This window comes from Vicugna pacos, chromosome 5 (assembly GCF_048564905.1).
Source record: "Vicugna pacos chromosome 5, VicPac4, whole genome shotgun sequence".
In the NCBI taxonomy this organism is placed as follows: domain Eukaryota; kingdom Metazoa; phylum Chordata; class Mammalia; order Artiodactyla; family Camelidae; genus Vicugna; species Vicugna pacos.
In genome coordinates, this window is record NC_132991.1 from 49,188,923 (window position 1) to 49,216,721 (window position 27,799).

Sequence of the window (27,799 nt, forward strand, 5' to 3'; positions counted from 1 at the left end):
CAGGAGTGAGGTGGAGGGAACCTGATTATTAGGTTGAGAACTTGGTATCTGGTGAGATAGGAGTTGAATGGAGGTGGGAGGGACAAAACCAATATGGCAACACCATCATTCTGACTGGGAATGCCACTTTTGACACTAGCACAAAATAAAGTACACAGAGCATACAACTCCGCACATATAAGTCAGCTTCTGAAAGGTGAGACTGTCACAAGGCTCAGAGCTGAGCTGAAAATTTGGGTGTATCAATAATAATTTTTGTGTCTATGGACAGAAGTCCATATGTGAGCTACACAAACCAGAGTGTGTTCACTATGAACCCAAACGACCAATTCATGGGTAAGGGGACTGTGACTACATCAGCACTTTCTAGGTAATGGGAACTGAGGTCCTTGGGGCGGAGTGTGTATTAAGAAGTGGTACCAGTGAGAGTGCCGACATTCATTGGTAAATGGCCATTCATGCTTCAATCCAGTTATTTTAGCCCAAGAGAGAGAGGGAAAATTCTACCATGGCAACATGAAGTAGAGTTTAGGTGGGGCTAGTGTATAGTGCGTCCTCCTTTTCATAGTTGCAGAGACTCAGAAATAGTGGATGAAGCAACACTCTGGAGATCCAAATTTGATGATGGCCAAGGAGATATGACAACATTTGCTGTTCCAAATTCCAAATCTCCCAATGATGACTTCTCAGTGATAAATATATAATGACAAGTAATATTATAGTGATTGCTGTTGCTGCAATAATTTTACTGACTGCCTACTAAAATCTTCACGTGCATCATCTCATTTAATTCTCACAATTGAGGTGACAGAGGTAGTATCGGAAAACAGTTCTGCACACAGACCTTAATGCTCTACTAGTGATTCTCGTTGGCTGGTTGCATGTTTACAGTTCACCTATGTATTCATTCATCCTATAGATACTGTGTTTATTCCTTACTGTAAAGATGTTACATATAAACAAAGCAGGACTACTTTGGAAGGAGAGTAAAACAAAAATCCCTTTCTCTGTTCTTTCCTCCCTCCTTCTTTCTCTCCCTCCATTTGAATCATTCAATCCAAAACCATTCAATAAACACCTCTTGTGTGCTAAGCACCCTGCTAGGCTCTGGGAATAGGACTGCAAAAAAAGATAAAACTCCCTGTTGCTTCCAGGTTTCACGGTCTGTTTAGGAGAAAAGAATATATAGACAGATGACTATTAACTTTACATCTTCTAAGCTTCCAGTCAGAGTTCTGCAGGTACCAATGGCTCACCTACTTACCCTCTTCCTTGGTTTTCTCTTTCTACCAATGTCTCACATGGTACATGAAATGTTTTGACGACTGCGTACGTGTATTATATGCCACTGCTCTGTATAACATTACCTAGACATTGACATGTCATCTGCCCTACTTAATAAATATTTCATAGATATAAATAAAATATTTGGTAATAGCTAGACTAGAAGTTGGAAAAAAATAGGTCTTGGGTCAAAACAAGTTGGGATTCAGGGGAGATAAGAACTGTTCTTCTGTAACTTGGTGGGCCTGAGAGGAGATTCAGTGCAGGCATGAGAAATAGGTCAGAGTTCTCGGTGGAATGTGTGTGCCTTTGTAGGGGCAGCTGGGTAACGGTAGGATGAGAGCCCCCATCTGGGTACCATATTTCTATAGCAAGGTTTTTTCTTATGGTATGAAAAGTTGTGAATTTCTAGAATCTCTATGCATATTCAAAATGTGTTCGTAATACAATTTAAATCTTGACAAACTATTTTTGGGTCATCACTTTTAATAAACCTAATATTTAAAACCTGTATTTAAATGTCCAACATATATGACTGGGCTTCATGGAATCTGTGAACTTCCCAGAATTATATGTAAAGCTGTGTGTATATGTGCATTTTTCTAGGGAGAATATTTAGCTTTCATCAAATTTAAATCTATGACTCTAAAGTGATTAAAACCCAATGAATAGATAATTAAAAATTAAGAAATTAAGCCCCATAACAAGGACTTTTCCCCCCTTATAAAATGAGGGCTTTTAGCATAAATTCTGATGTAAATACTACACTTACATCAAGAGCCACGGACTGCTTGGCCCACGATTTCTTCACTTGATCATACATAATTGTATTGTTGATGCCAAGTCCACAAAAGATGACAAAAGCCTAGAAAATAGAACACTCACTAATTAAAAACTGGAATAACTCATTGGAATAATCTAATATGAAAGCAGGCAGTCATCAGGGATGGGCCTGAAAATATAATTTTATTGTACACATGGGGAGGCCTTGGGGAAATACCCATATTAAAATTCTTAATTACTATTGTCGTGAAACAACTTTATAGATCACATTGCACACGAGAAAAATTATTAATTTAATGTCATTTTAAATAAATCATTTACACATTTAAAAACACATGGTCCATTTAAATGTGTTCTTAATTTATTTAGATTGTGAGCTGATTTTCATAATTTGATGTTTAACCAAAAGCCACCTCTTCCGGTAGCTAGGCTATGAAATATTCTGGTAAAGAAATCAAGTGAGTATATCTATAAAGTAAATATTAAGGAGATAGAGGATTGATTTAGACTCAGTAAAGAAGCCATGATGTATTCTCGGGTTGAGAAAAATAATCACGGGGTTTTCATGTTGGCTACTGGTACAGTCTGCTAGGAAGCCTGGTCAAGGCTAACCTCTCCCACTAGGGGGCAGACTGGAGTAAACAGAAGCTTGTGAACATAAGAAAGGTGATGGCAATACACCTGGCAGAGCAGCCTAGCGGTCTCAAGTCTGAACACGTGAGTAAGACAAGGATAAGACAATTAACACTTTGGAGAGAAAAGGGAGGCAAGTCAATTCTGTAATAAAATTAAGATAAAAATAATTAGGAAACATAATCTAATTGATGAAAAAGAGAATAATATCTTACCTAAACACTGATATATGCTTTAAATCTTCCTTTAAATTTCATCACACTGTCAAAGTATAATGATTAACAATTGTTAACTGATAATTATTTATCCTTATTAATGTGGGCACGCTTTAACCAGGAGACTATTGATGACTCAGCTACGAGCCCTGGTTCACAAATTTATTTTCTTACCTCAAAAAGTCGTTGATCCGCATCATCGAAAGGTTTCCCATCAAGTCTGTTTAACACTTGAGCCACTCCTGTGAAAAGAGATTGGGATATGTGGTCATTTTCAGCACTGGACGCCTTGTCACTACAATCTGTAAGCCCCAGCTGTCTCTGTGCCTCCTCTAAGTAAGTGCAGACAATCAGTTCAATCCTTGGCTGCTCTAACACCTGCTGCCTCCATGAGAGCAGATCTGAGGTGCACAGGGATATGCACTATTTTCCAGGCTCTGATATCCAGGTTAGGTCTCAGTGGAGCCTGGAGTTCTACCAGGCATCCATCAGATTCTCTGAAAATGGTTTTCAGGATGACTGTGCACAATAACTGATATATCTTGCACATAAACACACATACACATATACATATACAGTTACATATACACATAAACATATATATATATACACCTGAATATCTATAACTTGGTGTGTATATACATACAAATATATATACATATATATATACTTAAAATTTTTTTTCAGTTATCTGAAATACAGTATGGCAGCATGGCATAGTGATTAAGAACAGAGGCTCAGAGTTACAACTGTCTTGATTCGAATTTCAACTCCACTATCAGTGGTGTTACTTTGGGCAAGTTAACTTTTTTTAACACTGAATTTCCTCATTGGCAAAAAGGGGATTGAAATGTTAACTATCTCAGAAGGTTATGAAGATTAAATGAGGTAAGTTTGAATGTTTGTAAAGCATATTGCTCCACATGGAGGGAACATTCAAGAAATGTTAGTAATTATGTTACAGTTAACCTTCAAAGCAAGGTTAGTTTTGTTGCCTGCTACCAATGGGGTTCAACTAGTTCTAACAAACTTAATATGTGTGTGTCCTCTTTGCAAAGTTCATTTCCAGCATCATACCAGATGTTTTGGGCATGACTATTGAGGCTCACAAGTCCAACCAGAAAAACTCAACAATCTTGAAAACCATTCCTTTCTGTCCCTATTTAGCACAAAAAAAAAAAATAACTGTAATTCTAAAGCATGCAAAATGATTGGTTCTTATTTAAAAGAATAAATTTTTGTACATTGCTCTGATTAATACTGTTTCATCAGCAGTCTGCACCTGTGAGATTATATAAGACTATGAGACATAAGTTGATGAGTCCTGGACATAAAAAGGGGAACATATATAAAAGACATGGATGCAATTGAAAGTAAATTTGTATTTCTTTCTATTTAGATAACGTCTTACCAATTATTTGGTGGTTGCTATTCCAAATAGGTACACAGAGAACAGATCTTATGTGAAAACCAGATATCTGGTCAGCCTAGAAGAAAGTAATTAGTTAAAATTAAATATTATCTACTCATTTTTGACTTATAGCTTACCACTCTTCATAACAGATATTTTAAAATACCTTTAAAAAAGACATATTATAACCTAATTTTTAATACATACACTCACCTGCCTGTTTTCATTTAAAACATCACAACAAACATCCCAAGGAAATCAAGCCCTAACCAAATACAAAGCAACCAAAGCGCCCCATGCCGACACTACCTCCTCCAAGCCCTGCAGCTAAAGAGGGCTGGATGTAGTGAAACTATCTTGATCACAATTACACCACCATTCTGGCAATCGTTTCTGCTCTGAGTATTTAAAGCATTTTATTGAAACACTTGGCCAGTATTCCTTTTTGATTGAGCACATCTGTTAGTAAAAATGTTTGAGCTTATAATGCTACTATCTGTATATTTACTTTTAATACTCTTTATTTTAACATCACTAATTTATTATGTAGTAAAATCATATACAAAAATTGAAGTTGCAAAATATAAGATAAATGTAGCGATTCAAAGATCTTTCTGTACCCTAACACATTATCAGGAGATGATATATTTGAAACATAAATGTATAATTATCAGCACCTCTGATGCACCAGACACACTGCTGGATGTCAAGGATATAAAAATGAATTCAAACAGTTACTACCCTTGAGTAGTTCACAGCCAGAAGTAGTTAAGATAAAATAAGTGTCCAACTAAAGAATGTTCAAACACTATTGAAAAGCCAGCAACTGACTGTGTTTAGAGAAATCAGGAGCAGTTTTCACTTCTTCATACTGGGTCTTCGAAGGCGAGGGTGACAATGATGATGACAAGCTAACATTTATTGGATGTTCACTTGATCTCAGACACCCAGTTAGCAATTTCACGTGCATTATTGCATATACTCATTAAAACAACCCTACAGGGTAGGTACTGTTAACATCTTCTCTTATCAGATAAGACTTAGAGAAATTAACTGCCTTGAAAGGGGAGAAAATGATTCAAAGGAAGTCAGGCAAGAACAAACACATCCATCAAAGTTACCTTCCAAAAGGACAAAGTGATTTTCTACCTCTCCCCAAGGAGTGAGTCTGAATTACAGCGATGCTATGAGCACAAAGAGGAGGAAAAATTTGAGAGAGATCTGGGAGATATACTCTATAGACTTGGGCTGGCCAGATCAGCACCAGGATGGCTGGGTGTGTTTCGTTTTGGGTGTGGTCCCTTGCCAGCACCGAGCAGTAGGCACAATTGCCTCTGCCAGCTCCCGGATGACCATACCCGTCTAAGCTCTCTTAGGAAATCTGAAGGAGCAGAAGGGAGAGGTCAGAGAGTGCAAGAAGAAAGGCAACACTCAGTGAGTGAGAGACACAAGGAGAGAGCCTGAGAGGCTGATGGTGAGAAAAACAAACCTTGGGCTGTTTGTCAGTGAAAGAAAAGAGAATTCTGTTTACCGAAAATTATTATAGTTCCCCAAGAGAATTTTTATTTTAGGGAGGTGGGAGTATGTGTTCTCCTGTCCCTACCAAATTTAACATTGAGGTTTCTGGTTTGAGTAAGGGTAGTGGAGCTCCTTGAGGCCAGAACGTAGAAGGAGGAGGGAAATGATTCTGAGCTCAAGCTGACACACGCTACAGCTGAGAGGGCAACTGGCCGGTAGGAGGGAAGGAGTCGTCAGCCTCTGGTATTAACCGAGTGAGTAAAATCACCAAGAGAGAACTTGTTAAATAAAAAGACAAAAAAGATAAAAAAATCGAACCTGAGCAGACACATTATTTAGGGCAGGAAGAAGGAGGTGGGGTCAGCCAGAGGGATGGAAATGAACACCAAAGCTCATACTCTTCACCTCAGGCTTTACAGCGATCCTAATGTGTGGACACATTGCTACAACCATTCTGGAAAGAGAGGTATTGACATGTGTCCAGAGACTAAAAAGCATAAATGCTCTTTGACGTATCAATTTTATGTCTAAGAATTTGCCCTATGGTAAATAACATAGCTATGCACAAAAGTTTATATATAAAAATATGAACCATAACTTTATTTATGATAATGATGTATCACAAACAGATGACAATCACTATATATATCACAAACCACTGAACATTCCCCTGGAGGGCGTCAGTTAAGCAAATTATAGCACAGTGGAATATTGTCCATCTAATTAAAATCATGCTATAGAAGAATATCTGTCAACATGGAAAATTTTACTATGTTAAATGATAATAGTATGAGTGTACAAACACATATTATATACATTGGAAAATTCTGGAAAATTTATAACCACCATAGCTCCCTTTGAATTGTTTGTCCATGGGAGTTTTTGTTTATTTCTTTGCTTTTCAAATAGACTTTCTTTTTCTTTCTCAATTTTTATTTTTTACTAAAGTATAGTCAAAGTCTACAATGTTGTGTCAATTTCTGGGGTACAGCATAATGTTTCAGTCATCCATATACATATATTCCTTTTCATATTCTTTTTCATTATAGGTTACTAGAAGATACTGAATATAGTTCCCTGTGCTATACAGTAGGACTTGTTGTTTATCTTTTTTATATATAGTAGTCAGTATCTGCAAATCTCGAACTCTGAACTTAGGTTCACAGCAAAATGAGGGCAAGTACAGACAGTTCTCATATACCCTCTGCCCACACACGCACATCAACCTCCCTCACCTGAGTAGTTGCATCTGATGAACCCACACTGATTCATCAGATCACTCGAAGTTCATAATTCACATTAGGGTTCACTCTTAATGCTGAACACTCAATGGGTTTTGACAACTTTATAAAGACACATCCAACATTATAGTATCATACAGAGCAGTTTCACTGCCCCTAAAAATCCTCTGTACTCTACCTAGTCATCCTGCATCCCTGCTTACCTCTGGTAACCACAGATCCTTTTTTCACCCAGCTCTACTGAGGTATAATTGACAAAACTGTAACATACTTAAAGTGTACAACATGACGATTTGATATATGAATACACTGTGAAAGAATTCTGCCTATGGGAGTTTTTAAATCACTGTTTCTCTTTTTTAAATTTTAGATAATGAATTCCTTGTACACAAGAGAAAAAGTTATTTTCTCAATGGAATTTATAGGGGAACCACTGTATCAAATGGTGCAGAATAGTCAAATAGAATAAGTGCTGAAAATGGGTTACGGGATTTAGTAACAAAGCAGGATAACTGAAGGCAAAGAGAGTCAAGGGAAGACAGAATGGGCTCAGGAACAGAAGTCCAGTGGTTGGTTCCGGAGGAGACGAAGGCCACTCTGAAGCAGCAGAGCTGCATCCACCCAGAGCTAGTCTCATGTGGGCTGAAAACAAGACAAGGGGAGAGGTGACTGAGGATGCTGTGAGTGTTTTTAATCAGTCCCACTGAGGCTGAGGGAAGGCAGTGGGGCCAGAACTAGCTGGCTATGAGAACAAGGAAGAGGGGACAGTGACGATGAGCCCCACAAGATGGAAGACGGGAAAAAGGAAGGATGGCAGAGTATGATGGTAGGGAATTTTCTGATTTCAGGATCATTAAGGCAATCCCCTAGTTGTCTATTTGTGTCAATGTGTGTTGTTTCTGGAAAGTTGAACCAATCCAGGTTAGTTTATATGACTATATGAAATAGCAGGGCCTGGGGGCATATGTCACCCTCCGCAGAGGCTGAAGGAGAAGGGAGATGAACCCAGCACAGAAGCGCAAGCCCTCTGAAGAACAAGGTCCCAAAAGGGAGAAAGAAGAAGGCATGAAGGAATCATCTCTGTTCATCAGAGGGACAGCTGCAGGTCTCCAGACTGTATCAGTCAATGGAGCTCAAAATATCTATCTCAACCCCAACCAAGTCACCAAAATCTTCGTGCCTCCATTTTGTCATCAGTATTTATCTCCGGCATGCCAAACTATTAACATTGGTTATCTCCAGATTTTGGCATTATAGCAGATTCCTGCCTTCTCCTCTTTGTGCTTTTTCTTATTTTCCAAGTTGTTTTATGAGAATATGTGTGTGAAAGGGTTTCAAAATTTGTAAGGTATTTTACAAATGTAAATATCACTAGTATTGCAAGAAATATCTTCCCAGAAATATCTGCTCCATTGTTCCACAGGGTCCCTGCTCAATCATTCATAGCTTAAAATTCACATCATTAGAGTCCCAAATGTTAGACCTTGTGAAACTAAGCAGCCTTTCCAGGAGGCTCCCATTAAAATACATATATTATCTGGGGGTGCCTATTTCTTTCCAATTAAAGATGTATATACTAAAAATTTTGCCTAGTCTCTGTCCTCATAGGGTTTCTCCAGTTAATGGATATAATTAAAGATGGTTTACCTCATGGAGCCACCAAAACATACTTGTGTTTTCCAGCCTCTCAAAGGCAGTCAAAGGAAATGTTAAAAGAATTGGTGAAAAAATAATACTGTTCATTAATGTGCAATGTGTTTTATTTCCCGAGGAAGATATGTGCAACTTTAACAGTAATCTAAAGTAACACTTTATCCCCCAAACGCCAATCTACCAGTGAGAAATTCTGGTACTAGGACAAGCTGAGGGGGGAGATGTTCCGAGTCAGTCCCCTGATTTCTGAAACAGCAGGGAGGTAGTTCTTGGTGCCGACCTCACCTGCACAGAAGGATCCGTCTCAATAGCTCTTCCAGAACACTGCCTACAAATGACCCTCAAATCCTGACAGAAGCACTCCTGAAAAATAACTGGCCTTTGGGCTGAGAGCTGAGGCATTATCTCCACCAGCTATGCAGCCAAGTCTGCTCGACTCTGAGAACCGGGGGATCCCCGTTTGTCTTCACTCCCCACAGCTTCCCCACTGTAAATCTCACTCAAGTCTTAGTGAGCCTCCTGACTTCCCTTGCCCTCTTCATCACCTGGAAATCCTACATCCATTGTCCAATCTTCCCTACCAGACTCTACTCTGAGGAAAGCATCTCAAGCTTACACTAACTATCAGTGACAGAGATTACCAGTAGCAAATGCATTTCAGCAGATCCGCAGAGCCCCCTCTCTTAATGGTTTCACTTTTGTACATGTCCTTTTGTCACTGAAGCATAACTGACAGGCCAGAAGGCAGCACAGAGAATGGAAAAGGAGCTGTCCTGCCGGGCCAGCACTCAGCATCCAGACTGCGGAAGTACTTTGCCATGAAGATCTGACAGGCGAAAGGGGCTTTAATGCTCTAAGTCAAAAGATCTCAGAGTCCACAGCCCCATTATCCTTAAGTGCTACATGACAAGGGTAAGAACTATTGAGTTGTCTATAACAGGCTTTAATAAAAAAAAAAATCAGAGAAAGAACTCCATACAGAAGAACTGCATAGGACTGAAGAATGACAGACTCAGACTTCACTGTGTAACTCTGGGCATCAGCCCCCCAAGTCAGAGGAGATCTGAGAGCTGATGAGTTTTCCCCTTCTCCTGAATTTGTAGCACACAGACCACCAAACCATCCAGCCATAAGGCATGCCCTACTTTTTAGTTATTTCCTGCCATTCCCCTCAGTGACCATTCCCTATTTAAACCTTGAGTCTGTTCGTTCCTGTTGCAGGCAAAAAACACACCGTGCACGTAATGGCTCTGAAAATTCTCTCCAAAGCTATACAAATGGAAGGAAATACTAAATTACACAATAGAATACTATACCTTATATTGAATAAATAATGGCTTGTTGTGCATTAGTGTATTTGGTTTAAGGTGTTCTTTTGAATCTAGTATGAAAAGAAGGGCAGAAAGCTTCACAGGTGATGCTCTAGAGCGTAACTAATTATCGGGAGTTGAGTTCATAAGCACAAGGCTAACTAAAAGCAAGGCCAGAGTAATTCTGTGGTGAAGGTATTTGTAAATGGAGTATGCACTCCAAAAGGCCACCTGATACAATGGCAGGTCATCTGCAAATGCAGTTTATACACATGCTGTTGGGACAATCTCAGACAAGGATCTTAGAATAAAATCCAACCAACACTCCATGCTGGCGAGGGCAACAGAAATTAACCCATCTGAATTCCTCAAAAATACAGCAAGGCAAGTCAACTTACTTAAATCCTGCATTATTTCAATTCTGGTTTTGAGTAACAGTTTATAGTTTTCAGAGGGCTCACAATAGCCTGGTAAAATATAATTTCATAGAAGATAAAAAGGGTCTAACATCTTAAAACATCTTTATAGTCTTGTTTGATTATAAAAATAATACAAACACTTGCAAAATTTTTAAGCTAAAACAAAATCAAAAGCTGTAATCTTGCCATCTCTAGAGATGGCAACTGCTAACAGTTTGGTGTAAGTTCTTCCTAGATTCCTTCCTACAAATATGTTACATATTCATACATCAATTTATAATATGTTCAACAATATATAATATACTCATAAATAACAAAGATAATATATTTAACAATATCGAACAATATCCAACAATAATGCCTACTATGTACTAAATATTGTTCTACTTGTTAGGGATATATCAGTGAGCAAAGCTAAAATCCTCACCTGCGGGGAGCTTACCTGCTAGTGAGAGAAGACAGATGACAAACAATACAAAAAATATATACAAATAAGTTATACATTAGAAGGTATTAAAAATTATGGGGGAAAAGTTGAGCAGGATAAAAGGGATTAGAAATACCAAGAGCTCCAGACCTCACTAACAGGTAACACTTGAACAATGACTATACAGAGGTGAGGATGTGAGCCATGCAGATATCAGAGGAAGAGTATTTCAGCTAAGGAGTAGCCAGTGCAAAGGCCCTGAGGTAGATAGGTGAGTGGTATGTTCTACGAATAACAAAGAGACCAGTGTGGCTAGAGGAGTGTGAGTGAGGGCTGGGGGTGGATAATGAGGTGACAGACTGTATAGGGTAATGTAAGCCACTGAAAGAATTGCAAGGAGACTTTGAAGACTTTGTGAGCAGAGTTGTGATACGATACGACTTAAAAATTTTAAACCTCTGGCTATTGTACTGAGAGCAGAGTGTAGAGAGGAAGGGTGGAAGCAGAGAGGGAAACTAAGAAGCTATGGCCATGAAGTACTCCAGAGATGACGGTGGCTTGAACCTAGCAGTTGAATGGTGAGAAGTGGTCAGATTCTGGATAAATACTGCAGGTAGAGCCAACTGGACCACCTGATGAGTCAGATGTGCAACACAAGAGAATCATGCCTATAACATTTTTGGCATAAGCATCAGGAAGAAGTGAGTTGTCTTAACAGAGATAGGGAAACAGAGAGAGGAGAAAGCTTGGGAGAAGAAAGATTTTGGGCATGTTAAGTTTGAGATGTCTATTAGAAAAATATGTGCATAGAAGTGTATATATACCCACATATGTTATTCTACAGATATTTTTTATATATGATTCTAAACATACCTCTCTGTGGCTTGCTTTTGTTCTTGCAGGTATTTTTCCATATCAGCACATACAGATTGCCTCATGGGTGAGAGAGATTGTGTGTACTCAATTTTAGTCCTTATTATAGTGTGGTAGGCAGAATTCAAAAGGTGGCCCTCTAAGACTTGCACCTGCTCCTTCTCTAGTTCACAAGTCTGGTATAATCCACCCCAACTCCGCCGTCAAGTGTGAGCAGGACCTATGAATATGTTAGGATCGTTACTCCCTTGATTAGGTCGTTATATGGCAAAGGTGATGATAGCCACTCCTGGGATTACAAGAGTCACTCCTGACATCATGTAAGCCTCTGTGACAGACAAGTGGACTGAGATTCTCCTGCTGGCTCTGAAGAAGTCAGCTGCTGTGTTGTGAGAGGGCCATATGGCTAGTAGCTAAGGGCAAGCTCTAGGAGTGGAGAGAGAGACCTCTGGTCAGCAGCCAGTAAGAAAATGGAAACCTCAGTCTATAACTGCAAGGAACTCCATCCTGCCGACAACCTGAATGAGCTCTGAAAAGAATGCCAAGATTAAAATGAGAATGCCACCTGGCCACCTCCTTTCTTTCAGCCTTGTGAGACCCTGAGCAGAGAAACCAGTGACATCAGGTCCAGATTTCTGACCTGCAGAAGCGTGAGATAATAAAATAGATGTTTGCCTTAAGCTGCTGAATTTATAGTGATTTGCTACGCAGCAATAGAAAGTCAACATACATGATATTTCTGCCAATGTCTTTAGGAGCCAAGCACAGATGCCCCCATCACAGAACAAATGACTGTTAAACTACAAAACCCGCTAGCATGATAACCCATCAACATGAGTGTTTCTTGAGCCACTATAAATAAACATAATCAGTTATATTTAGTAGATCTTTTCTGTCTTGCCTCCTTTTCAAGGATCAAGGAATCTTATAACAGAATAAACATACAGTGATCTTCATAAGGCTGCAGAATTTAAACCTCAGAAATTTGGTTCTGGCTCTGTGACTGTCTCATATAACTATTCTGTCATAATTTTCCACTCAGAAAACAAGGAGTTTGGCTTTAAAACAATGCATGTTATCAAGCCCAGCAGGCACCACTCCTAGGATCAGCTCAAACAGGCAGACAGAGGGCAAGTATTCGCTGCGCCTCACCTGCTAAGTTGTTCTGTTCAACCCAAGGCGGGAATGCCATTAAATATTTAAAACAATCACAAAGAGAACACACAGCAGGTGAACAACTATGATTACTTGCCCCACAGCCCTCACAGCAAGTGCTTGACAGCACCTGGGAGGAGGTTTATATCACATTAAGGACAGCCCTCTGTAGCTTCTATCAAAAGGAAGAACAACGGTTTCACCACTGAGATTTCAAAATAAGGATCATTCTCTTGTTGCATATCTTTGGGCAGAGTTTCCGAGGACTTAGCAGAAGTTACTACAAGGTAGGAAAGACACAGAAATTAGAAATATAGTTTCCATTTTAGCTGTACAGCTAAAGCAAACCTTGATAGAGTAAATTCTTTCTTGTTAGCTACTGACTTTCAGCTTATGTTTAAGGATTGGTGGGCTGCTTGGGCCTGGGCAGTGTAGTCAGCCCCTGAAACTAGATCATTCTAATGTGCCTAGGCAACCTGGCCCCTGGATGTCTGGCCAGCCACTCTCATGAAGAGTCAGGGCTGCATACTGCTGGTCCCTATAGGGGAGGGTATGGTGAACATCTCCCCAGGGCAGCCCAAGGCCACCGGACATACATCCAGCCTTCACCACCTTTGTAGCTGACACCTGCGATTTTTTCCTCCTCTGACCAGACAGGAAAAGACCTGGTTTGCTTGAAGACCTATGATTTATCAGATTATTGCCACCACCCCTTCTTTACTGTCAACAAATGATCCCCCTTAACTCCCCTCTTCGGCTAGAGACTTTCCTCCCACTGTGTTCTGGAGGAAGGGGACACTGACATTGGCTTGTCCATGTCAAAAGACAAGCTGGCCTGTAGTTCTGGACCGTAAAGAACTCCTCATTCAGAGAAAAGGGCTTGCATCTAGCACTCCCTTGGAACCAACAGACTAGTCCTGAATCAGATTAAAATCCTCACCTGATATTAAATGGGACTGCACAGGTTATAAAATATTCATATAGAATTTTACGTATTACAGTACGTATGCCAGCAGTATGCCCAAGACCACTCAGCTGGTGAGTGGGACGGACAGGACAAAAAGGGAGGTCTGCTGGCCACCCCTTCGCCTGTGTGGAGAGAGGAATGACAGAGTTGTGATTCTGTTTTCCAAGCAGCCCCTTAGCAGCTAGTCCCCCGAGAGGCCACTCAGGGAGAGAGCAGTGAACTGGAAATCAGACTGTCCACAGTCTGTTACAGTCTGTTCTGTGCCCTGTCTCAAGGAAGCTGTGTGGCCTTAGGCAAGTCACTTCAGCTCTGAGTCTCTGTTTCCTCACATTTAAAGTAAAGAAATCTCTACTCTTTCTATTAACTGAACGTTGATGTATCTATAGTGTGAAACCTCAGCATAAGGCCAGTCTACTTTGGGGTGTTCTATTCCAGGTCACTACTGTCTAATAAATTGGGGTTCTTCTCCACATTCAGTGAAGAAAATTCAAGTTGCCAAAATTAGCTATTGAGAAACTTAGGACAGATACCAGTGTTCAGAATAATTGTGTTTCTGGCAAATGTAAATCCATTACACAGACTTATATTGAGAAAATCTGTAGGTAAAAATAGGAGATGCTTTGAAAAGGATTCAGGATTCCCCATGGAATCTTTCTGCAAATTATCATTTCTGTTAACCAGCCTCAAACCATTCAGAGGAAATCAGTGAATGTGGAGAACAAAAAGCAAGCACGTTTCCCAGTGGAAACACTTATTGGAGATAATCCATTAATCTTGGATTTTAAAACTCTTTCCTTATATTCTACCACTGATAAACAACTACTTAGTCATGATTACTGGGAAAAGTGATGGACCCATGTGCTAAATTCAGGAAGAGAGGACTCAAACCTTTGTAAGAAGACAGCACAGTTCTAAAAGGTACCCTCTGTCTCTAGGGTGATTCTAGAATTACCTTGAGTAAAAGGGTGAAACAATTCCATTTTGTCATGACATTTTTTTTTTATCTTGAGGATAATACTTAATACGTTAATGAAAGATGTTATCTGAAATGACTGTCCTTATCTTCTGAGCTACACTCCCTTACATAAGGCTTTGTGAGGAGAGGGTGCAAGCCTCTCAGCCTCTCAGGGGCGTGGTGCTGTGGCTCAGCCTGGAGTCTGTTTCATCCATTATTAACATAAGCAGTTGACATCTGTCACTGAGGCAAAGTGTTCCTTAGACGGGAGATAACCTAAGCAGATAAGTAATCTTGCTTCTCCTGGTACATAAGACACACACACACCACCACCACCACCACCACAACAAACACATGTTTGTAGGACAGATCTACTAACTGCCTGTGTTTAGGCAGAATTCTCTCTCTCTGACCTCCATATGCATCAATTCATTCTTTTCCAATTCTTATCCCCCTCAGCATGAGAAGGGAAACATAGAGTAACTTTAAATTTTGGACCCACACAACGAGAACATGTAAAAATCATGGTATTGTGCATCTTCAGATTTGCATTTAAAATCCAGTATTAGCTTTGTGGCAGACAAAAAGCATTTTGGGTGGAAGGCCAAGGAATAGTGATAGTCTAAGTCCTTGTTTTATTTTATCATAAGGAAGAAAGGGATTTCACAAAATGTTCACGGCTTAACCTACCACAGCTTACTGTCTTCAGACATCGTTGCTTCTAACTACTGGATCAGGGCATGAAATTTTTATGCTCAATCCCACAGAATTAACGGCTGCATTTTTGCTCGAGAGCCCACATTGTTCTTTGTACAGATCAGTGGGGCAGGTCATCTTATTCAGGAATGGATTGTAAGCCCGGAGGAAGATGTAAAATGGCTGTGTCACTAATCAGGAAGAGATGTGGTAAGTCTGCCTGAAGATGTCAGGATACGAGATATTCAAGCTCACTGTATTGTATTAGCAAGAAATACTCTTGAGATATTAACTGCTCTTGCTATATATGCTGCTTTTCATAAGAATAAAAAAGCAATGTTTGGACAAGAACTTTTTATTTCCTGATAAAGGTGAAGATGCCTGTAGCCTATGACCCAGCAGGTCACTCTGCTAGGTAGAGATGCTAGAAAAACTCCTGCACGTGTGCACTTGGAGACATGGACAAGAATGTCCTTGGCAGTTATGCATGTAACAACAAAATGCTGAAACCAAATGTCCATCAACGCTATGGTGGATAAATAAAGTGACATGTATGCATACAGTGGAATGCCTAGCAGCACTGAAAGTAAACGAATGAATTACAAATCCACATGATTCAGGAAGTTTAATCCAACTCATGGGTTGAATTAAAAAGCAAGCCATAAGAGAAGACATACAGTGTAATTCAATTTCTATAAAGGTTATATGAAGTTCAGAGACATGCTAAATGAAATGATGTATTTGGCAGGGATTCAAACATATGTGATGAAACTATACAGAAAAGCAAAGGAATGTTAAGTTCAAATTAGGACAGTGGTTTACCTCTGGGGGAAATAAAGGAGATGGGATTAGGAAAGATCAATGCAAAGATTCAGAATTAATGATCACATTCTTTTTCTTAAACTGGGGGTGGGGGTGAGTGTTTACTATATCATGTTTCATTATACTTTTACATGTCTTATTCACCAACTTTCTAAAATGGTGTAATTTGTTGACTCTTTGCTTCTCCAGAATTTGACTTTATGGTCCAAAGCTAAAAGCAGAATAATAGCAATCCATACCAAATTTTGCACTACAGTTTGGAATAGGAATTGACCATTGTCTCTTGACATCTAGTCTAATACGCTGATTTGTAACAGTGAACTGGTAATGAATGATTTTTTCCTCTATAGCAAGTTTTTCACTTTGTTCAGCTATTACCGAGGTTAATAATATAATACTGAGAGCATTTCTTCATAAAACTATGTGTTTAGAAATCTGTTCGACACTATACTCTCTTTAAAGTCAAGGAGGAAAGAAATATAGCAAAAGGCAAAACTTCATAACATCGGCCCTAACCCAATCGTAATGCTAATGACACAAATATTGACATCTAGAAATCATTTCTGCTCTGCTGGTCACAGAACCAAGGCGGTAGTGTTCTTCCTTACAGGAGGAGAACTAAAGAAGCTTTGGACTGTGGACTTTCCCAAGGAAGGTATCTCAAAGCTCAGAAATAATGTATCAGGACTGAAGAGAACTAGACGGTGGTTAGCGCTGGGGCACCGAAGGGAGCACACTGGAGAGACACCCAATCCGGACTGCGAGTTCACGAAAGGATTTCCAAGGTACAAGCATCTCAGCCTGATGCTGAAGAATGAATAGGAAATCTGTAGAGGATGTAGGCTAGGGGGAGAGAATTCCAGGCAGCTACAGAGAAGTGGTAGGTTTTGGGAATTTATGATTTCTGTGCAGAGATCTGCGAAGGTCTAACTGCAGTAATCTGACTTGGATTCCAGCCTCCCCACCATCCCTGTGTCCCACACCAGATACTAGAGTCAGCACAGGCCAGGATTCAGAGGAAAAACTGTAGCATCTGAGAGACCAGGACTGAATCCTTGTCCATCTCCAGAATAGTAGACCAGCTCTCAGTTTTGATGAACTGTCCAGTTATCCTGTCCTGTAGCCAGTGCGATATTTCTAAAGTATAACTCCTGCTTCTCACACATTTAAGACTCAACTACTGGTTCTCCATTGCTCAAGATAAATACTCAAACTTCTTAACACAGCTCTCAAAGTCTATGGGTGAGCTTGGCCCCTGCTACCTTCTCCAGCCTCATCTACCCGACCCTCCAGCCACAAGAACGTGTCACTGTCCCCAAGCTCCTCCCACCCCTCAGCCTTGTCTGGAGCGCATATCTCCTCACCCCTCCTCCACACAACACTCGTGTTCCTCTTCAGGTCTAGCTTGGCCATCTAGAATAGAAACTTGTAATTTATTGAACACACACACACACACACACACACAACTGTAGAGACATTTTGTAAGTTCATGGAGATTTATCTGTATGATACTCTATACTACTTCAGAATTTAAACTTCTGCTGAGTCAGAATCAATATTGTTTTAATATATTCCGTATATCAGTACAATGCACCTACATAATTAACATTAAACAATAACAGAAGCCAATGTATTGTTTCTTGGGAGCAACCTTAAAATATGATAGTTGGTATGGCATCTATTGGGAAATAACTATGCTATATACACATTTTTATTATTGGCCATTTTGTAGTTTAGTAAAACTATGTTTAATATAAAATGTGCATGGGTATATTTAATGCATGGGTTTAATTACATGTTTAATACAAAAGGCTCTCAATTATCAAAGAGCATCAGACTAGAGGACCAAGAATGTCCTTCGCAGTTGTGTATGTAACAGTGAAACACTGAATCCAAATGTCCATCGACACTATAGTGGATTTAAAAAGTAACGCTTTTTCATACAATGGGATACTTTGCAGTAGTGAAAATAAATGAATGAATTACAAACTCATGTGGCTCAGGAACATATACTGAATGAAAAAATAAGCCACAGAAGAAGACATAGAGTATAATTCAATTTACATAAAGTTCAGAGACATGCAACATGTAACAATATATTTGGCAGGGATTCAAACACATGCAATGAAACGAATTGGCCATTTTGCCACAAATCAGGGTAGAGAGAGGATGCTTTTTTTTGTCAGTCAGCAGTACTAAAAGTCAGATCCCAGGGGAAAGATGTAGAAGAACTGCCAGTAAACTCAGGGGTTGCTGTTGGTCTGCATGATGCTCTTTTTGGCTCCAGCCGGCAAGCCATCAACAGGGTGACAACCGAACCTTAAGACTGTAACCAGAGGCCTCCGCTTACCTCGGCATCAAAGCGGGGGTCCTGGTAGGCATCGCTGATGTTCACTGGGAGTCCTGTAGAAGCCACCAGCTCGGCAACACTGTTATTTATCAGCCAGTCGGAGTACGATGACTTCTCCATGCTTTCTTTGAAACTATCAGAACACCAAGGCAGGCAGTAAGAAAAGAGAGGAATATCAATTTGCCTGAAAGCAAACCCTGTAAAACTACACTCATAGCCAGATTATCTATCCTCATTAAGAAGGAATAAATGACTTTAGTCACAGAACAATGGCAAGATAATTATCAGTAACTACTTCAAAAAGACTCGCCTGCCATCATGTAAAATAATCATGGGTCGAAATGATAGATTCTCTATGATCTAAATAACAGCTCTAGATTGTATTTAAGCCCCACAGAATTCAGGAATAAAGCAGGTAATCAGGTAATGACCAAACTGATGACAGGATGCCAACGCCTTGGCCAAATAAATTCCACTGACCCCCGACCCCCACCCCAAGTCCACGCCCTTAACTAAGCAGACTAGCTGTCTGGCACCAGGAAAAATTAAACCCAAGAATGGGGAAGAATCAGGAAATAAACTGAGAATTTCCAAAACCTTAAGCAGAAGAGCACATCCAGACTGCATGTAATCTTAGTGACTATATGACTGTTTTGTAGTGTCAGCATATGTTTCTTAACAAGAATTCATTTTCTACTTAAAAAGCTCGCTAGAAAACCTATTTTAACTCTACCGACCCCTAATGTTAATAATTTAAAATACATCCATATGTGATTTTAATGAGGAATTTTATGCTAAATGATCTTGTGAACTTTCCCTTTTGTCACTTTCACTGCAAATACCACATTTACAGAAATTCCCTAAGAATTAGTCAGATTCCCCATTCCATCCCTCCTTTCCACTGTTTCTTCCACAGTCACATATCCAGCACTGCCAGGAGCTGTGGAAATGCCAAATTGAGTACTGGTCAAATTAGCAATATCAAGGAATATTTTCATGGAGGATGTTAGATTCATGGCTTGCCCAGTAATAATTGGAATTATGTAAATGAATGCAAGTATACTAGGGCAATGTTTTTCAAACTACATTCGGTGGAACCCTGGGTTCTTGGAGATGTTAATGAGCATACAACAGCAAGAATAATAACGCCATTAACTCTTTCATCTAAGCTGCATTATATGTAAGAAAAACCCTAAATGCTGTACATAGTCATTGTTATTATGCAATAACATGCCTGTGTGGAATCTGTGCCATGTGCAGAACGCCAGGAACTGGCACAGAGAGGCCACAGGATGTGTGAATGAGTGGAAGCCCAGACATTATTTACCATCATTAATATAACTCATCTGTAATGACTGCTGGTCTGTGTCTGATAAATTCAACACATATTTGTGATGTTATTCATCCCTTATTGCATATTAAATATGACTGATACATAAAGTTATTCTTTATGGATCTCTGGCTGAAAAATGGAAACTTTAATAAGAAGCTGAGTCTTGTATTTCTCAGATGTTGCCTAAATCAAAAAAGTAAAAAGATTTCTTCAAATAGAAGATGAAGCCTTTTCCTTCTTAAGCAAAGGAGAAACAAAAAGTCTATGTTTTTTCTCTTTGCTATATTATACCCGTGAGAAGTAAAATTTTACCTTGTGCTGCAACGAAAGCAAAATAGAGGAAGAAACATGATAATACACCCAACATGTGGCTCCAACTTAAAGAAGTCATTTCTAAGTTTATAAAAGGATTTGGTTGTATGCTGATCATTTCTTGCATCGATTAATTGATGTGTCAGTTCATTCTGTGCTGCCTGTGTACCACACGTTTTGTTTCCGTCTTCTGTGATAAAACAGCATGGAAAGTGGTGACCTGGTGTGACGCGGGAAGAAGAGCTGTGGCAAGACCCTGGGGATAAGTCAGAGAAGGAGCCTGAGAGATGCTGGGGTAAAGGCGAGGCTGAGTGGGGTACACAAGGACTAAGGAAGGAACCAGTTTTATCAACAAGTGTTAAAAGCCTTTAAGCTGGGTCTCAGGATGAGCAAGAGTTCAGCAAGGAGAGACTGGAAGGGCAAGGAGGAAGGCACTCACAGAAGAGGAAACAGCAGGAACAAAAGACACAAAGGCAGCAGAGTACCAGGGTGTGTCCTTGGAACAGTGAGCAATCTTTGATGGGAGCACAGGATACTCATTGTGGGGGAATAAGACCGAACAGAAGGTCAGGGCCTAGAGGTGGAGGCTTTGACCAAGTTGCTGAGAACTTAACTATAGGCCATGGGGAGCCATGTAAGAGCACTGAGTAGGGAAATGACATGATTTGAATTGTGATCTTGGGAAGCTTAATCCAGGGGCAATAAGCTAGAAGAACTAGCCAGGAGAGGCCCAAGGTGGGGAGCAGTTCCAGTAGACCAATGAAGTCGTGCAGGTGGGAGGTGATGATGCTGGCCACTCAAGAGGTACTGCAGAAGCTTCTGCCGGGCGTAGTGGGCGGACAGCAGAGCCTGACATGTTGTTCCTGCATGCCCATGGTGCTATTAGCAGAAGGGAGATGTTTAGAGGATTGGGGAGATGAAGAAAGATAACAGACATTCTCTGAGCCTGGAACACATTATTCATAGTTGAAAATCCAGTACCAGAACCTCTAGCAAGACTTCAGGACTGAAAATACTGATACAGAGTTGGGATTATCTTCAGGAAGGATAAAACGGATGAGACTGCTGTGGGAAAGAAGATACAGGAAAATTTACAGAAGTCTCCTCTCCAAAAAAAAAAAAAAAAGGCAGTAATAAAGGGAAGGGAGATAAAGAAGAGAAAGAAAAAAAGGGAAAACAAATTTATCAAGTAGATTGGAAGCCACTTGAGGGATGCCAGGCACTGGTTCCCAGGGTGCCAACGCTTCATGGAATAAGGGAAGAATACTCTCTCCTAAGCTCTGCATAGTATTTTGACCAGTAGGTCCAAAGGCCGTATTGCTTGTGTTTTGTTGTTACAAGTTTCCTCCTTGAACAGCCCCTTCCTTTCTGTATAGGCTGGGGATAGGTCTGTGCTGACCATTCATATATGGATGCGTTCCTATACGCCAATTCATTTTTTCATTAAAAAGAAAAACACATTTATCCATCATCACATGTGAATGAATGTCTGGTACAAGTATTGATGGATATACGTGTATGTTGCCAAGTCACATTGCACCCCAGTGCACCATAGAAAGAGGAAATATGGCTTAGAATTCTTCACAACATTCATTTGTTGTTGAAAACCAAAAGTTGCTTAAGAAACCATTAAAATATTTCCAAAGTTTATTTGTTTTAGTATCTGTCCATGTTTCGTATTTTGTCACATTCAAGTCATAACACACTTTTGACCTCAGCAGTGGGGATGTTAAAAAAAAATTTCTAGCTTACAGAAAAAAAAAAAAAAACCACAGTGCAGACACCCACCGAAAAAAATCCTTGAAAGAGAAGAGTAAAATAAATATAACTGTCACCCAAACTTCAGTGATAAATTCCTTAAAAAGTAAAAATTAACCAGTTTGGTTATTTTAACTCTTTAAAAAGGTAGACCTCCCTAAGATGAAGATTAATTTAAAATAACAGGCAAATTGTAAAGAAATCCTTTAGCTCGTATTTTACCAGGACCATGTGCATAGGAAAGTGTGGGGTTTTAAGTGAGTTTTCTATTAAGGGCTGCAGTTTAATGTATCTTCCTTAGTGGTATCTTGTTCCAAGTTTGAGACTCACACTACCTCAGAGAGAACGTCATGAGCTTAAATATACTGACTGTGGAGGGATAAAAGAGAACTGCCCTATGACAGCAAACACATAATTCCTGCAAAGTGGCTGTCCCTGAAATTAGGGCCAGTGAGGTAGATATAAACCTCAGGGCCAACAAGCTGCAGGGTAGCACAGGAGAGAAATCGATACAAGTAAAACAAAACAAGACAAAATAAATACCACAGGACAAGAAACTTCACCGTCTTCAACTGTCTGAAAAAACCTATCTTAGCTAAAGGTTCAAACAGAGAAAACCATAGGAAAATAAACTTAAGACTATTTCTAAGAATTAATTCTCAAAACAAGTCTCTAAATTAGAAGACAAAATATCTGAATAAAATCATGTTAATGATTAGATTGTCTGTACTGACGTTTTTGTTTTCAACACTAGAGTTTAGTCTTCATTAGAGACTCTCAAAGACTTCATTCTTCAAGAATGACATTGGTTAAGCCCCTACGAAGTCTTGGAACGTACTAGGATGAATCCTGCAATGACGTGATCAATAAGGGTCTTTTCCTTTTTGCTGAAAAACATTGGCACATGAGAACCTGTCTAGACATGGATGGTCAGTTCGGCCCTGCCCCTACTGGTACAGAAAGAGGTATAGGCAGGAGCTAAAGGAGCCACACATTCAGGGAACTCACAAGCAATGACAATGGATTGTGATGCCCTAAAGGAGGATGTATAAGACATTATGGGAACAGAGGAAAGAAGGGACAGTTCTATTTGGGCTGAGAATGGTATTTGGAACTACTTCACAAAGGAAATTGGTGTAAGCTGATCTTTGTAGGATAATTAAGAGCTCATCTGGCAGAGAAAGAAGGTAAAAACAATTCAGACAAAAACCACAGCATAAGTAAAGCATTAGAAGTGTGAGGTTTTCCATACTGATATGATGAATAGTAGATCAAAACTTAGGCTATATGGTAGAAGGGATAAAACAGGCTACAATGGAACAGGCCAACCAATCTACTGTGTGGTTCCATGCACACACTTTGTTCCTACAACTCCTTACACACTGATGATTCCAGCATCCATATTAGCAGCCCATTGTTCTCCCTCCTGAGTTCCCTCCATATATATATACAAGCACTTTCTGGACATTTCCTCTTGGTTATCACTAAGCACCTTAAATTTAACCTTTTCAGGACTGAACTAACACACTCTCCTTGACGTGGTAACAATCATTAATGAAGACTGTGACTATTAACTAAAAACAGATCATTGGGTTAGGAATAATCTATTTTCTTATTGTCAGGGAATGATTGTCAGTTGCCCTCTGATAGCGTGAGGATTATCCAGTGGGTAAGATTCAGAGATGCTAAGAATCAGGAACTCCCAAAATTCTTTAGGACAGATAGTTCTTTTTTTATACTTTGTAAACAAAAACTGATTTTTGATCTACAGGGTTGTGCTTGGTACTATTTTCCATCTTCTTTCATTGACTAAAGGTCAGTCTGAACTTTGGTTCACAAAGAGAAACTTCACTCTTGAGTTTTTCTTCTCAAGTAAGCCTGTCTATCCCTGGGTCCTTCCTGAAGCTTCGAGCTGTGCAACATTATTTGAAGTTGTCTTTCAATGAGGAGATTAAGGAACTAAGTCAATACCAGTAGGACTCAAAACTAGTTCCCCAGCAGGAAAGGCTCAAACACCTATGACTAGGACATTAATAATTTCCTACTGGTTTCAGTATATCTTTGAAAGTTACCAAATAAGTCTTTCAGTCATAAAAGGTAATGGTAGAGAATGTAATTAGCAAGTAGAATCAGCCTGTCGGTTCTTATACTGTGGTAGGTGAGGAAGATGCTCTAAGTTGCAGATATTCCTGAATCTTATGACCTGGACCTGTTAATGGACTTGTCTTTAAAATTTTGCCTGAGGACACTTCATCACACTCACATTTCTCTCATTTCAAGCATTGTGTTAGAAATTAAGACATGCCAACCAAAGAACACGTTTTCTATCCTTCATTTCCTCAAGTTCTATGATGAGAGTGATGAGATTTATCATCCCAAGCAGTTGGTATCACTTTGGGAAAGTGTCTTGTGAGACGTAGATGGGTGTCTAATGGCATTACTGTGAGTGGTTGATGTCTATCATTTAACATCATATAGTGACAACTGCTTGGTTTCATAGCCAAGCAAATCTGGGTGGGGTTTTTTTTGTTTTTGTTTTTGTTTTTTTGTATCTTAGTCCAACATTTTCTTGCTGTGAGACTACAGATAAAATTTTAATAACTCAATCTTAGTTTACATAATATAAAATAAAGGAATAAGGCCCATTTTATAGGGCTGCTTTAAGGTTACAATAACATAATCTTAAAGAATGCATGGCACATAGAAAGCTCTCAATATGTATCAATTCCTTGTATCCCAAAGATTTTTCTTCTATTAAAAACGTTAGTAAGACATGCTCTGTTTAACTGCTTATCTCCTGGGGCAGGAGAGATGTTGTTTTTTTTCTGTGTTATTGTTGTCAGATTTGGAGAGGTGCTGAAGAAAAAATGTGCTTGCTGGCCAAATCATTGATAATAAAGCACACAGTTAAAATTCTATTCTTCTAGATGTGTCAGATAGCCCCATCACATCTCTCTTTGGGGCTGCTGTGGGCACTTCCATTCATCTGCTCTGGACTGAGGGCACGCCTTCCCACAAGGCATTTATCTGCACAGTAAGAAAGGAAAAGTGGACTCAACATGTTAAAATATTAACTAAGGCATGCTGAATGAGAGACCAACAAAACTATGTGAGTCAAGCATAAAAACCAATCGTTAAAGCTTCTGAGTTGCCATAATCCTGTTTACTGTGTAGGAACAATCTAAGGGGCAATTGACCTACATAGGCTGCTTTATTATGTTTGATCTTAGGACTTATTCATGTGCCTTGTTGTTCATGGAACATATTTATAGTTTTCACTCTCCTCTGTGATAGTTTTAGTAGAGTGACAAGCCCACTGGCCTGAAATAAGGGTAATGAGAGGGTTTGTCTTTCATTTGAGTCTTCATGTTCAAAAGCAAGAAAAAGAAAAGAAAGAAATTAGATATATTTAAGAGAAGAAGGTTAGATGTTTGGGAATTATGTTTCCTTGAGCTCCCTAAGATTTTGGGAGACACAAAACTTTATTACAAATATTTCCTCTCCTTCACTAATGTTTAGTTCTTAAAATTAGCATCTTGCAAATGGGGTGTATACATATACATTACTAGTGCCATGGAGGGTTATTTGAGGGGTGGGAAGACATATAAGCCCAGAAGTATCAAAGTGAGATGGTTCCTGAGAGGTGTGCTCAGGTCAGGCATAAAGTGTTTCAGTGTAAACATTCCAATCTAATAACACTCCATTTTTAGGGAAGGGCTGGGGGAGATACCTTGGTTCTCTGTAACAATGGAGTTTCCTGGTAGAGAAGTAGCCTTGGTACCAGGAGGGAGCCTCAGAGCTTGGGCTCTGGTACTGGTCTGTCTTCCATTAAACTAACTCAGACCTGCTGAACCACCTCTTTGCTAAACAACTGAGCCATCGGATCTTTCATTCTTCAATTAGCAACATTAAATATTGGTATAATAAGGTTCAGCAGCCCTAAATTTGATAGATAATAGATAGTCAAAAAGAATTTCCTAAGGTTCTTGTTTAAATGAAGTTACACAACAACACAAATCTTATGTTCCAAGATGATTGGTCATGGTGGCAATGATGCTATTTTAATATTTAATGTTTTGAAGGGTTTCTTCATTTCCTTGAAATCAGAATAAGTATCATATTTTCATTTATACAGAACACCCATCACATGGAGGTACAGTCAAAGTAAGATGATCCATGAAGAAGAAAGTAGAAGAAAAAGAATATATCCATGACCTACCGTGGAAAGATTCTGTCTTACATCAGTGTGTAAGTTTGTCTAACATTCCCTATTACTTTATGTAATAGAGAAATTTAGAAGAAGGTAAGAAGAGAAGGAGACAACTTCCAAATTGACAGAGCAAAGACCACTGAAATTATTTTCCTTCATAAAAGCATGAGAACACTAGTGAAAATTGTCAAAATCGACTTTCTGAAAATCCTGGGGATTAAAGAGAGGCTTGCAAAAATCCAAGGAGTGTTTATTCAAGAAAAACAGTTGGATCTCTGCAAGGACAGCACACCACATGGCATTTCAACATACTTATTCTCATCTCCCTCTCCTTAGCTCTGGATTAGTGGTGAAAACCAACAGACTCATAATCATGCTAGTTGTGAAAACCAGCAGCCAAGCAGCCACTGGCAGAGGAAGAATGGGTTTGGAGCTCCCCAAAATTCCTACCACCAGAGAATTGTCATTTTTTGACCTGTTTGGCAGCTCCATTGAAACCTCCACTCACAGATCTTATCTTTATTTGACCTGACTTGGAGCTTGCTCACTAAGAACAGCCTTTACCCTTAGGTATTTGTCAGGGGAAAAATTGTTTAACAATTGTTTAAGCAATTGTTTAACATCACAACTGTTGTAGGCAGGGAGACAGTTACAGATAACAAGAAAACTTAAAAGGAGAAGGAGAAGTGTGGAAATAAGATATTCCTAGAGACCTTTGAAAAGTTCTGACACATTCCTGGAAATCTAGAAGAGTGGGCACTTTTAGAGTTGTATGTATGCATACGAAAGACCTGAGAAGGCCCTAATCTCCCACCTCTGGTTGACCTTGAAGCTCTGTGAAAGCAGAAAGTGAAAGCTAAGTAAACTTCTTGTCAGAGAGTAGAAGGTACCCCCCACCCCAGATGCACACAGATCCCCTCAGCAAGGCTGGAAGATTATTGGTTAAATTTTTTAAAGAATATATCTGTCTAATCATTAGCTGACAACTAAGCTAACTAAGCAGAGAATTCAGATGCCATACAAACAAAGACAGTTCAGGGAAGTCACTAAAAAAACAAACAGCAGGAACAACAATAACAGAAACAAAAAGAGATAACAACAAACCCTAGATAGAGTGAGTAAGAAGTAGATCTGATTTCCAGAATTTCCTATTATATTATTTAAAATATTCAGTTTTCAACAAAAAGAGAGAGAGAGAGAGACATATTTTTAAAAAACAGGAAAATACACAGGAAAAAAGGCAATCAATAGAAACTGTCCCTGGTTAAGCCCATATGTTGGATTTACTAGACCAGGACTTTAAATGAGCCATATGTTCAAATATGTTCAAAGTACTAAAGGGAACCATTCCTAAAGGACTAAAGAAAAATATGAGAACACTATCTCACCAAATAATGAATAACTATAAAGAGATGGAAATTATTAAAAAAAAGAGTTAAGCAGAAGTTCTAGAATTGATAAGTATAATAACTGA

At 39.3% G+C, this 27,799-nt stretch overlaps 1 protein-coding gene across 1 annotated transcript in view; it reads right to left on the reverse strand.

Moving 5' to 3' along the window:
* The window catches only part of PDE11A (phosphodiesterase 11A), a 359,091-nt gene that overhangs the window by 144,354 nt on the left and 186,938 nt on the right, over positions 1-27,799 (reverse strand). Inside the window, exons 6-9 of the mRNA XM_006210208.4 lie at positions 18,713-18,845; positions 4,327-4,402; positions 3,090-3,157; positions 2,057-2,149 (exon numbers count right to left, since the gene is read on the reverse strand). Coding sequence (XP_006210270.2) covers positions 2,057-2,149; positions 3,090-3,157; positions 4,327-4,402; positions 18,713-18,845 — 370 coding nt within the window. The remainder of the gene's footprint in view (positions 1-2,056; positions 2,150-3,089; positions 3,158-4,326; positions 4,403-18,712; positions 18,846-27,799) is intronic.